Source organism: Pieris rapae, chromosome 24 (assembly GCF_905147795.1).
Source record: "Pieris rapae chromosome 24, ilPieRapa1.1, whole genome shotgun sequence".
In the NCBI taxonomy this organism is placed as follows: Eukaryota; Metazoa; Arthropoda; class Insecta; order Lepidoptera; family Pieridae; genus Pieris; species Pieris rapae.
Window position 1 is genome coordinate 2,102,474 of NC_059532.1, and position 13,109 is coordinate 2,115,582.

General features: G+C 35.3%; 1 protein-coding gene across 1 annotated transcript in view; it reads right to left on the minus strand.

Moving 5' to 3' along the window:
* Nucleotides 1-4,724: 4,724 nt before the first annotated feature.
* LOC110992816 (exportin-7) overlaps nucleotides 4,725-13,109 on the minus strand; it is a 29,478-nt gene continuing 21,093 nt past the window's right edge. The window contains exons 17-24 of the mRNA XM_045633829.1: nucleotides 11,569-11,759; nucleotides 10,543-10,672; nucleotides 10,135-10,216; nucleotides 9,284-9,422; nucleotides 8,803-8,880; nucleotides 7,959-8,062; nucleotides 7,154-7,368; nucleotides 4,725-6,655 (exon numbers count right to left, since the gene is read on the minus strand). Coding sequence (XP_045489785.1) covers nucleotides 6,556-6,655; nucleotides 7,154-7,368; nucleotides 7,959-8,062; nucleotides 8,803-8,880; nucleotides 9,284-9,422; nucleotides 10,135-10,216; nucleotides 10,543-10,672; nucleotides 11,569-11,759 — 1,039 coding nt within the window. The 3' untranslated portion in view covers nucleotides 4,725-6,555. The remainder of the gene's footprint in view (nucleotides 6,656-7,153; nucleotides 7,369-7,958; nucleotides 8,063-8,802; nucleotides 8,881-9,283; nucleotides 9,423-10,134; nucleotides 10,217-10,542; nucleotides 10,673-11,568; nucleotides 11,760-13,109) is intronic.

Below are 13,109 nucleotides of genomic sequence, written 5' to 3' on the forward strand. Positions count from 1 at the left end.
ACATATCTTAATAGCAAAACTTCTTTGCACTGTGTCCAGTCTTTTGATCATGTACCTCTTTTTTGCCGCGTCAGCCCATACATTTGCCGCGTAGAGGACTATGGGTTCGACAACAGCCGTATATATTATTTTAATGATTTCCGGGCTGAGGCCCCAGCTGACCCTAGCTGTCTTGGAAACCTGTTTGTAAAGGCCGATGGCTTTATTGCAGGCTGCATTGACATGCTCGCTGAATGTGATTTTGCGATCTATCGTCAGACCCAAAATCCTCACACTGTCCGACATGTCAATTTGTGTGCCACCCATGTTGAGTCGTGGCGTGTCGTATTTTAATCTTCTCGTAATGAGCATCGCTTTGGTTTTCGCGGGGGCGAATCTTAATTTGTTTCTGTGCCCCCACTCCCAGATCTGTGCGAGTGCATCATTCGCTGCTTTTTCAGTTTCCAACGCCGTGTTGGACTCAAACAGGAGGACCACGTCATCCGCGAAGGCCTGCGCGTAAACACCGGCTCTCTCTAATGTTTTTAGTAGTGGGTCCAGCAGCAGATTCCACAAAGTGGGTCCGCTGATGGATCCCTGTACGCAGCCTTTGTTTGTTGGTTTTGTCGCTACAGCTCCTCCGTAAACGACGCGGACCTCCCTGTCGCTTAGATAATTATGCACTAGTAGTGCAAGGTTTAATGGGCATTGCTCTTCAGTCAATCTCACACAAATGGCCGGCCACCAAGCGTTGTCGAAGGCTCCCTCTATGTCTAGTGATATTAGTGTTACGACTTTTTTGTTCTTTAGACCCGAGTTGATATTTTCCATTAGAGCATAGAGGGCGTCCTCGGTACCACGCTGCGGCGTGAAACCGTATTGCTTGGAAGAGAGTCGGGGGACTAGGTGCCAATTCAGCCTTTTCACCAGCATTTTTTCCATTATTTTGCCCAATACCGGTAAAAGTCCGATTGGTCGGTATGATTTGGGCTGACTGTAATTTTCCTTCCCTGGTTTTTTGAAGACAATCACTGTGGCCTTCTTCCAAATCCTTGGAAAATAGCCCAGGTCGAGGCATCTATTCGCCAATGCCAGGAAAACGTCTGGGTCCGCAAGTATCGCCTCGCTGCAGATGTCTGACGTTAGCCCATCCCCACCAGGGGCCTTTTTGGGGTTAAAACTCCTGGCACATTCTACGAGTTCCTTCAGTGTAAAAGGCGGGTCATGAGCTCCATCATGGCCCGATTCTTTTATCATTTTAGCCTTTCTTCGTATTTCTGTGTGCCAAAGGGTTTCCCGGGCGCTCGTATCTTCCGGAAAGAAAGTCGATGCCAGAGAGCTCCCGAGTACGTTGCCGACGCTTTTTTTCTTGAGGGGCATTTAGTCCAACTGGTTAGAAAATACTTCAGTGTATAGCTGGTTACACAGTACACGGCAAAAGCATTTAATTACTTAGCAATATTATTAAGTTGGTACTATTTCGCAGTAAAGTCTCTTCATTGAGCATAGTTTTTTGTTACTATTAAAATTAGCGGAAAATTCCTAAATAACAACAATATAATATAATGTGTATATAACAGGCTATCTGACAGAATGAGCAATAAAATGTTACTCAGAGTAATATGTATAATATGTATAACTTTTAAAAAGTTATGAAGTAAAAAATCTAATTATGTTGGTTGCAGCCGGAGATTTTAAAATACTAACTTCTATAAACTATTTTAATTAAAATAAATTTTACTGGACCACAAGAAAATTAATACTAGAAAGATGAAATTACGCTGTATTTATTTATTAATTATTAAATATATAAATAAATTTAAGATTTAAGAATTGAGATTTCTTGAGATAATGAGTTCCAAAGCGAAGACGTGGTAGAGACGTGGGTAGGAGTTTCAAGAATCAACATTTTTCGCGATCACGGGAAAATTATTACTAGAAATATAAAATTTTAAAGCTAAAATTCAAATTATACGTTAGATTTAATTACAAAAAGTACAGGCTATTTACAAAAAAAAGAAATTTGAATGTACCGAATTCGGTACATTGATACTAAATATACAAACATATACTGGGGTATTATGATTCACAGAATATATCTACAAATTAAACGAGTTTTATCGATTTTGTGACATTTATTTAATAAATACTTATTTTCTACTTTTTGGTCCATTTTGTGTACTTAAGTACTAATTGATATAAATACTTTTCGCAGTGTTTATGTAAAAAATTGAATATATGTACGTAAACGTTTCATCGAACGAGTTTTGAATCTAATTGACGAAATTTAGTGAAGTGAAGTGTTGTGACTGCAAAGTACTGAACTGATTTTCCAAATAAGTTATGACTTAAAGGTTACCAGGTCATAAAATTAAAAAAAATAAGTGTATTATTTTCGATAATTATTGTCTGTATCTATGTGCACCATTTTTTTATATGATAGGGAGACAAACGACCCTGCGGGACGCCCAAAAAGGCAGTAGTCGAGCCCACACTCATTTTTATCGGGTGCGTTGCCGGCCTTAAAGGGAGGAGTACGCTCGAATTTTGAAGATCCCCGCCGGTAGTCGATTCCATAGTTTGCTAGTTATGTAGTGCTATGTACCAATGTACCCCATCTCCCCTTGAGCAGTTTGAAAAATCAATTTATCTCGTCATAAAATTACGCTCTATACATATTTTATAATCAATTATGATTTATTTTAATAAAGGATCAAAATTCCCAATCGCACTACAGCCGTGTGAATTAGCGGGTGGATTCTACAATTAACCCTTTGCTTTACATAAACCGCCATCATCGTCATGGCTTCCATACGTGTCAGTAATTGTTCATAAAGAAAACTGAACTTCGACCTGATTCATTATCTTTTTTTTTAATGTAACAGGGGGCAAACGGGCAGGAGTGTCACCTGCCTAATTTGGTCTTTGGATGTTCTACTGGGGATTAGGGTCTCGTGTTTGAGTCCTAGAATTAAATAGATATTGATTTATATGATTAATATTTTAAAGAAAATTCTTTAGGCGCATGAGAGTTTTAGAGTCACGTTTTTGTCTAAGAATAGAGAGAGAGAGCGATTGAGACCGACGGAAAGAGAGTGAGAAAGGGAGATCGAGAAAAATTACACGCTATTATTTGATGTATTATGTTAGAACCTTAGATGGCAATTGTGTCGCAAAACGACTGTTGCAGTAAACGTATCTAGATTTTTTATTTATTACATTATCATATCACGGTATACAAATACATGTAGTGATCATATACTGGTACATGATCATCTATTGGGGTTTTTACCTAAGTAATAATTAATTTACAAAAAAGTTTCACTTCCGACATGTATACTTTGTACCCGTTGTAAAAGTTGTCACGACACTTTTTGCTATAGTTGTTGTAATTCACCGGTTCTCGACCGATCACCGAAGTTAAGCAACGTCGGGCGAGGTTAGTACTTGGATGGGTGACGCCTGGGAACACCTCGTGATGTTGTCTTTTTTTTCTTTTCCTAGGGATAAGAATTGAAAACAACAAAATATAATACTACCATCGATGCAGATTTTTCAAGACATAAATAAAATAGAATCCAAAACATATGTTTCCTACTTCAATTACCACAAGCCAATTATTACTAAAGCCTACTACTGATTAAGTTTTAATAACATTATATTTGTTAATAATAAAAAAGTATAATAATTTAAAGAAATAAAATTTTATTACAATTCCTTTACTAATTAATCGAAAGGAACTTCGTTCCATCCGGGTGTCCCTTGACACCTCTCAAGTTTTTTTTTTAAACACGGGCAAACAGACATAAGGCTCAACCGTTTGGACGTTTTTAATAATAAACACACTATATGATAGTATCACTACATAGTATAAAACAAAGTCGCTTTCTCTGTGCCCATGTCCCTTTGTATGCTTAAATCTTTAAAACTACGCAACGGATTTTGATGCGGTTTTTTTTAATAGATAGAGTGATTCAAGAGGAAGGTTTATATGTATAATAACATCAATTAAATAGTGGAGAAGTACTGTTATTTTTGAGGTTTCTAATGTGATGTCGTAAATAATTACATTTTTTCCGCTTACATTGCAAACGCAGGCTGAACCCTACGAGTTTTATCAAAATAATGTACTAAGTATTGTACACATTGAAAAGGTCTACAGAAAAGTCCGTGATGGTATATGTCTATCTCTTATGGATAACCTACATTTTTATATACAACGTTCACAGATTTTCTGTCGTGTATTTAGTATCAGCATTACACCCGTGCGAAGCCGGGGCGGGTCGCTAGTACTTTTATATAAGTGGACGCAAACACCTGATGTTTGACATTGGCTCACAAATGCGTTTTAAAATATGTTTATAATAAAGAACCATAATATATACAGCCATATAATTTTAATATTTTTATTGATGCCGTGTTGGCCTAGAGGCTCCAACACGCGATTTTCATCCTGAGGCCGTAGGTTCAATCCCGGGCTGTGCACTTAACTTTCCGTCTATGTGTGCATTTAAAATTCGTTCGTACGAAGAAAAACATAGTGAGGAATATGTCTTACGCACAAAGTCGACGGCGTGTGTCAGGCACAAGAGGCTAAACTTAAAGCCTATTACAAATGATTATGAAACAGATTCAGAAATCTGAGGCCCAGACCTAAAAAGGCTGTACCGCCACTGATTTATTTTGTATTTTATTTATAATTATATAAATCGTTTTAGTCAGGGAAAGTCAATAATAGACAAATAATTGTATAAATCACATTTTATTTAAATATTTACATTCGCCTCACAAATAACGAATCAAAAACTATACAAATTATTACCATAGTATATCGGATTAAAACGTGTAATTTTCAATTTCTAGCCTAATTACTTGTTAAAACTTACAAATAGATTTTGACTCATTGTCCTTAAGACGAATTAATATTATTACTTAAGCAATATTTACTAAGGAGTATATATTGCTAGATTTAGCAATTTAAAATCGTAATTAAATTCGGCACACGTTTTAAACCGATAAATGTTTTCACTACACAATTGTCCAGTTGGAATGATTCCTACATTTTACTCTAACATAAACTGTGCAAAATTCATCAAAATAAAAACAGTCATTACGGGGTTATAGCGAAAATTATTTGCAAATAAATTTGTTGGTCGTTTAAAAATCGTTAAACAGGCTGAAAGACTTGTATCCATAGTCATGTGCTAAATTAAAAAAAAATCTTAAGAACATCAAAGAAGGAAATGCTGTATGGACTAAAGTCTTTTGCCTTTCCCATTAGGGATGAATTGAAAAAAAAAATCAAAGAAGGAAATTTCAAATTTCGAATTTCATGTCAGTGTTGACGTTCGAAATTCAATTTTTCAGAACAGGGGGTCTAGCCAAGACAGCGTAACAGTAGTGTATGTAGAAAGTCGAAAACTAAATTTGTATGAAAATGACAGCTAGTGTCGACAGTTGGTACTAGCTGTCATTTTCTACATACACTACTGTTAAGCCGTCTTGACTAGACCCCCAGGTCTGGCGCGTTCTGTTCCATTGTGATTGGTCAACCGCATGGTCATGATACGTCATAATACGTTTCACTTACGTCTCTTGTTTCTCACCTTTTACTTACAAGAGTGCGATAATTAGGAAAAAAAAAATTGTTTTCATAATATGTATATTTAAATCTCGACCCCATCAAAACCATTTGACAGTTCTTTGCTAGAACCCCGTACTTTAGTCAAAAATAAAAATAATTTGTTGTACACAGAATACACACACATTTCTGTAACTTTTTTGCCATTTTAAAATATTGGTAGAGACACAGCTGTGTCCATGCTTTTGGCAGTCAGTGCCATGGTCACGCTATTTTTTTTTGTAATTTTTATTTCGCCGGTTTTATACCACTCAGACAGACATATTTTTTTATATTTGTCTTAACTCGAAATATTTTTATCTTCCGCAAACTACTTCGTATGACAGCGTATGGCTATTAAACTATTGACTCACCTTCCTAGAAGTTATAAATCACTAACCAATTCTGAATAACTTAACTCACTTTTTATTATGACATTTTTAAATTAATATGACATTTCCATGCCTATATATGGCGGATTTTATAATTAATGTATCTAATTGTACCACAGCCAATAAATGATTTCAATTCATTTCTGATACGAATGTTTGCCTTTAACTTGTTAATGATTTAAAAAATCTTTCACATACAGCACTGATCTAGATCGGCAAAGAAATGTCTGTGTGTATATTCTGTGTACAAGTCCATTAATTTGTATATTGTGCGCAGAAACTATTATTTTGATGCAGACAGTATAGTGATATGGGATTGACAACGACGGCATGTCAACCATTTGACAGTCTATATATATAATTACGTCTAGTTTGAGACGTTTTACAATATATGTCAGTTAACAGTGATGATATACAGACGTGATAAGCCATATTATATTATGGCTGTCACGTGTGACGTTATATCATTTTGACTGAACGTCAAACGCAGGGTCACTTTCGTTGCTATACTGTCGTCATATCATCCACTGTACATATTTCATCGGATGACAGTTATCGTTGACATTATGACGTCATCATGTCATTGACAGACGGTGTATTGACGGTTGTTCCTTTCAGTAGGTCAGTGATGTCGCGTCGAAACATCGATAGGTTTTGTGTGAACCTGAAATAAAAACAATATTTTCAATATTCTAATGTATTGCAAAGAATAATATCATAGAGAATAAATATGTTATGTCTTTATCTGTGAATAAATATGTTAAACTAAACTGTCAATGTCAAAAGACCTTTTGTTCTTTTTTTAAAAAATAATTCGTCGTTACCCTGCAACGTGTTTTCTATACATTGGTATACAAACGCATACAAACTGTATAGACACTGGGGTGAGTGTCTATGCAATTAGCAGTCACCAGTCAATGCCATGGTCACACTATTTATTATTTTTTTGTTGTAATTGTTGTGTCGCTGATTTTATATCACAAAAGCAGATTGTTTTATATATGTGTCTAAGGAGTCGTTAAACTAATACGTTAGCTAATTTACGGCAATTTATCCTCTTGTCAGCAAAAAGCTCTCAAAAAAAAGAAAAAAAAAAAGATAAAAAAAGAAACTTATAGTCCAAAACGCATGTGAAACGCCTAGTCAAGACAACATCACTCACCTATCCCTATTTTTCGTTAGCAGATTCCTCTCGACGCCAGACATGAGCTGGTCGAAGCACTGGGCCAGGTGATGCTGCCGATGCCGAGGCTGTTGGGAGATGAGCTCAGAGCGGAGACCAGAGAACTGCTCCTCGTTCAGCAGAATGAGCCCAAGGAGCGGCCGAGACATGGACCACTGGTTGCAGCATTCTTCGAACATTATCACGTTCACTACCTGTGGATGTCCTTCATATAAGAGTTTTGACCAACGAGAATAAATTTTAAACTACCCACAATATTAAAATATTTTTGTATGAATGTAAGTTAAAGAAATTTGTTTAAATGCATATAAAATATATAATGTAAAATATATCTGAATAAAGGCTATTATTATTATTACAAGAAAGATATAACAGGTTTGCTAAAAATTATAACATATGAGGAAACTGAGCACATTTTAGTAAGAATTCGCTAGTTTGAGACAAATACTTAACATGCACACACTCGCTCACACACAAACACACACTCGCTCACGTACACAGTACACACACATCATCATCATTCATAGCTATTCATTTTAGAATTATTGGAATTTGTATAACTAAGGGAATCTCTCTGACAAGAGAGAGACTCGGAAAAGAGTCTCATACTATAATAAAAAAAATGAGAAACAATAAAAAAAATATTTTTTTTTTTTGTATAAAAATAGAATTATATTCTAAATATAAAAAATTGGTGCACAGCCGGGGATCGAACCTAGGACCTCAGGTATGAGAGTCGTAGTTGAAGCCTCTAGGCCAACACTGCTCTGCAAACAATACTTACAGTTGCCAATAGCTGCTGCATAATCTCCGGCCGCCTTTGGAGCACTTCTATGAACATATTGCTGCTTTCCGGCGTCGCCTGTCTCGGATTAGAGGCTTTACTTGCTGAAAAATAATTTCGACATTTTTTTTAATTCTACTACAATTATAATATTTGACTGCCATCTTGCAACCCTATATATTAAAAATATATAGGGTAAGGTTAGGTTATATTAAAAATATTTGGTTAGATAGATTAGAAAAAAATTGCTACGACGGCTATCGTTGATTGTATAAGAGTGAAAATTGAGAGAGATATGATTTTTTTTATTCTGTCATCACAATATTTTTTTTTGCCATTATATAATTAACAAATAAAAAATAGGGGTTGATCGTAGAGGGGTAAAAAAATCAGCTTCATATGATTTTTTTTCTAAGTCATGACAAAATAAAAAAAATCTTGCAAAAAAAAAAATTTTTTTAATTAACAAATAATGGTGAATTTTAATAAACATTTTTTTGACAAGCTTCAGTGTAAATATTGGTTTAAAAAATCTTTTTGGAGTAAAAAGTATACTCAGATTTACAATTCCCTAGAATTCTGACGGTTATCGTTTTTTGACATGTCAGAGATTCACAAACCTTTTTGGCCGGGAACAATTTACTTGGTAGATAGTAAAATTATTTATACGAACCATAAATTACAGAAATAAACAACTGTCCGTCTGACATTTTGACAAATGGCGACGTTAGCACCAATTTTTTAAAACATTGAATCATTCAGATAGCCCGATTAGGTCTTCGGCGCCTGACCAGTAAATTTTTGAAACTAAAACGCTTAGCTATAGAATAAAAATATTACTTACATTTCTGTACTAATTGCTTAAATAAATATGTTACTACGTGGTCTAGCGTAGAACAACACCCTGTACATACACTTGTATCTGGAAAAAATAATAAAAAATGAAGTCACATCTACGAAAGTACTTGTTTTTATTTAATACTAGCTGCTTCCGCGAACTTCGTTTCTCCTTAATGCCTAGCCTACCTTTTTAGTATATGCCAACATGGAACATTTTGCTATGCTACCCCCTTTTTTTATATTTTGGTTGATTTTTTACACCTTGTGTCCGGAAAACCCTAATATCTTACGGAACCCTATTTTTGTTCAAAATTAAATATATTACTACTCGTGGATAATGTAGCTTTCGAATGGTGAAAGAATTTTTAAAATCGGTCCAGTAGTTTATGAGCCTATTCATTACAATCAAACAAACAAATAAACAAAGTTTTCCTCTTTATAATATTAGTGTAGATGACGAAGTTTTAATAAATAATTCAACTCACCTATAGCAGTAAGGCCTTCCGATATAGATGAAAGTATATACAAAGTGGCCTCTGGCTGTATAGAGGCCAAATACGGCATATGATCCTGTGCAAGCCTCTCTAATAGTACGTAGTAGGTTTGGGATAGTTTTGGATAGAACTGAAAAAAAAAATAGAAAAAAAATAAGTCTCCTATGTATCAAAGATAAGTAGCTTGCTTTTTTGGAGTGAAACTTCTTAACGCACGCCTGACTTGAGTAAGCTGGCGAACGCGTGACGTAAGCGTTACGAAAAGTGTGATCGGGCAAGGCGAACGGAAGTTGAGTGGGGGATAGAAGCAGAAGTGCGCACGCACATTTTCTTTCTCTCTTTCTCTTATAGCTAGTAAATGAAATATATATATATATTTCAGTCAGTAGTTCGTTTGACGTTAAGTTACGCGCACGGTGATCTTTTGGTTATTTTTCGTAATTCTATGTCGTTTTGAACAATTTTATGAATGATGAAACTTTTATTACATCGTCTCAAACTTTTTGGTCTGTGTGGCGCATGTCGCGTGACGGTCAGCCGCGGAGTAGGGATAAAGTGAAAGGCGCTCGTCATAGCAGCCAAGGCCAATAATCTAAATAATTGTTAAGTATTATGTATGTCGTACTCTCAAAGACACAGTTATTAGTTAAATATCTATAATGTGAAAAAAAGTTTCACTTTTATCGTGGTTTTATAAAACCACAGAATTTTTAATTTTTTATAAAAATCATAAATTAATTTGTTTTGAAATGATTTTTTTGTTTTATAGTTTGGAATTACTTAACGAATAAAATTAAGTGGTGCATAATAATGATGAAAGATGACTCAAAAGATAAACTCACCAATAAGTCACTCTGTGGTATATTTAACAATAATTTAACAAACATATTTAACGCATTATCTAGGGCGTCATCACCATATAACCTGAAAAAAAATAAAAAAAATATATATACCTTTATGTATTATTTGAGAGCCCCCCCCCCTTTATGGGGGGAAATAAATTTCAGTAAATCTTCTAACGTAATACTTGAGCGGCCCCAAACGGCTGGACCGATTTAGATTATGGGCTTTCAACATTACAACACGTGTACGTATACGTCATATCCGTATACGTTAACACGAAGGTCACGTATTCGAATCACGGTTATTTATGTTTTTGTATAAACTTTACCAAAGCACGCATAGAAGGCTGATCACCTACTTGCCTATCTACAAAACAAATAGTTTTTTTAAATATCGTTAATACATACCTAAAAACACCAAAATTAACATAATTTCCACACAGAGCCGTCTTAAGTATGGAGAAACACAACGAAATGCCTTTAACCTTCATCGCATACATTTGTTTCTTGCTTACATCTACTGTTTGTATTCGACTACCTGAAAAATTAAAGAGAAGCTTTTAAGAAATTTGATTGTATGAAAACTATACACACACACACACACACATATATATATATATATATATATATATAGTTTTGCACAACTGTGCGTTTTTCAAGGCAGTTTTTGCCGCGCACCACCACTCTGTGGAACCAGCTGCCAACTGAAGTATTTCCGAACCAATTCGACTTAGGGTCCTTCAAGAAAAACGCGTACAGTCTTAAAAGGCCGGCAACGCACTCGCGAGCCCTCTGGCATTGAGAGTGTCCATGGGCGGCGGTATCACTTAACATCAGGTGAGCCTCCTGCCCGTTTGCCCCTGTTCTATAAAATATATAATCGTACGTATATATATATATATATATAACATTGATATAAAGTGTTAACGACGATCTCCCTAGAGCGTCGAAATCAGGGTTTCGCTGGTTTAGCTTATATATGTCGCAGTAAAGTACTTAAATCAGAGAGTTAATTGAATCGCTAGACAGTTATTTAAAGATCGATATTCAATCAAGTCGCTAGCATTTTGATTTAAATAAAGCAGCGTCAAGACGTTTAACTGTCTCTCTGACCGAAAGCAAGCTTTTTGATTATTAATGTAAAACATATACTCTCTGATCGACGCCTGCGCACTTATAATAAAATCTAACACAATACGTAATATCAGGCTCATAACGATTCCCTGAGGTCGTAGGTTCGATCCCCGGCTGTGCACCAATGGACTTTCTATGTGCGTATTTAACATTCGCTCGGTGAAGGAAAACATCATGAAGAAGCCGGCTTACACCCAAAAAGATGGCGTATGACAGGAGACTGACATATGAAACAGATACAGAAATCTGAGGCCCAGACCTCAAAAGGTTGTATCGCCACTGGTCACTATTTAAACTCACCATAAGCGCAAATAATATTGGACAATTCCCTAAACAACAAAATTCCATTCGGCGAGCTGACGTCAAAATGCAACCTCTGGTTCCTATTCTGCACCAGCTCAGTGGTCAACTTCAGGATGGGCGTGGTCACGGCCGGCTCGTTGTACCACAGTTCGATGCCGCGCAGTAACACCTTCATGTACAGTGGGTATCTGAAATAACAGTTGAAATCAAGTGCCGGAATTTCGAAGGACCAAATTTTGCCAGCTGTAATCAACGCATTATTAGGATAAATATTTATCTGTTTATGTAGGTCTAATGGTGTAGGGATGTGCGTTAGAATTGTGCATATCGATAGCGGGATGTAGGTAATTACCCCACTAAAATAAACCCCTATTTTTATTTGTACTAGTAGACTCCGCTAAGCGTTGCTGTGGCTACGGTTTTTGTTATATTTATTTATTTATTAAGTTTACAACATACATATTACTAAATCTACTGGTAATTTTATAAAATTTTATATCTTATATGTATGACAATATATGTAAACGTAAGTTATGCCAAAAATAGGAATTAATAAAATAAACAAGATAATATAATTACACAATAAAATTACAAAGAATGTTGGTACTTAAAATAGAGAATAAAAAAGAAAAATCATCAGCAAAACAGCGAATTACGTACGTAGCTAGTTAGCGGGCTACAGGTTTGAGAAAGGCACCCAACAATGCTTTTTCTAAAACCGATCAGCCCACTACCGAATATATCCTAGATTGGTTTTGGCAGAAGGAAAATATTGATGATTTAAAACCTAGGGAACGAGTATGGGATTACAATTTTAATACCCTGTCAGAGGTCACTGCTCTGTATATGATTATGTAGCAATTTATGTAAAAAGGTAACACCGGCTAACACATAGAAGTAAACTATTCAAGGGAAACGCTAGGAGAACTTAAATGTAACGTTGGTACCTATAACACAGCGCCATCTGTCAGAATTGTATCAAATAATAAACAAATAATTTGCAATAAAATAAAATTGCGCCTATAATTAAAGATCTAAGCTATCCTATCTCTTAAGTTGGACCAAACTGCTCACGGTGTGCCAATTTAATTTAAAATCGGTTTAGTAGTTTAGGAGTCCATCGCGGACAAACATCGTGACAGGAGATTTATATATATATTAAGATTAAAATCTTATGACTTGAACTCTTAGGTTTATATCGAGTAAAAGTCACAGAAAAACTTAAAAAGCGTTCATTTCGGAAAACTGAACAGTCTCTGGGGTTGGTTGAGGTGGTTTTGCACAACGCCATCTGTTGATTTAAAAAAAAATCTGTTGTTTTATAAAACCACGGTGAAAGTTAAACTTTTTTTCACATTATAGACGTTTAACTAAAAATGTTTGGAATAATATTCCATTAAGGGTATAAAATTGCTTTATAAATCTTATTTTTATTCTTGGAAAATTGGAATGATAATGGGACTAATAAAAGTAGACTAAGTCTCCAACTAATATTTTTATTCAATTCTGTGTCTTTGAGAGTACGACATACATAATAC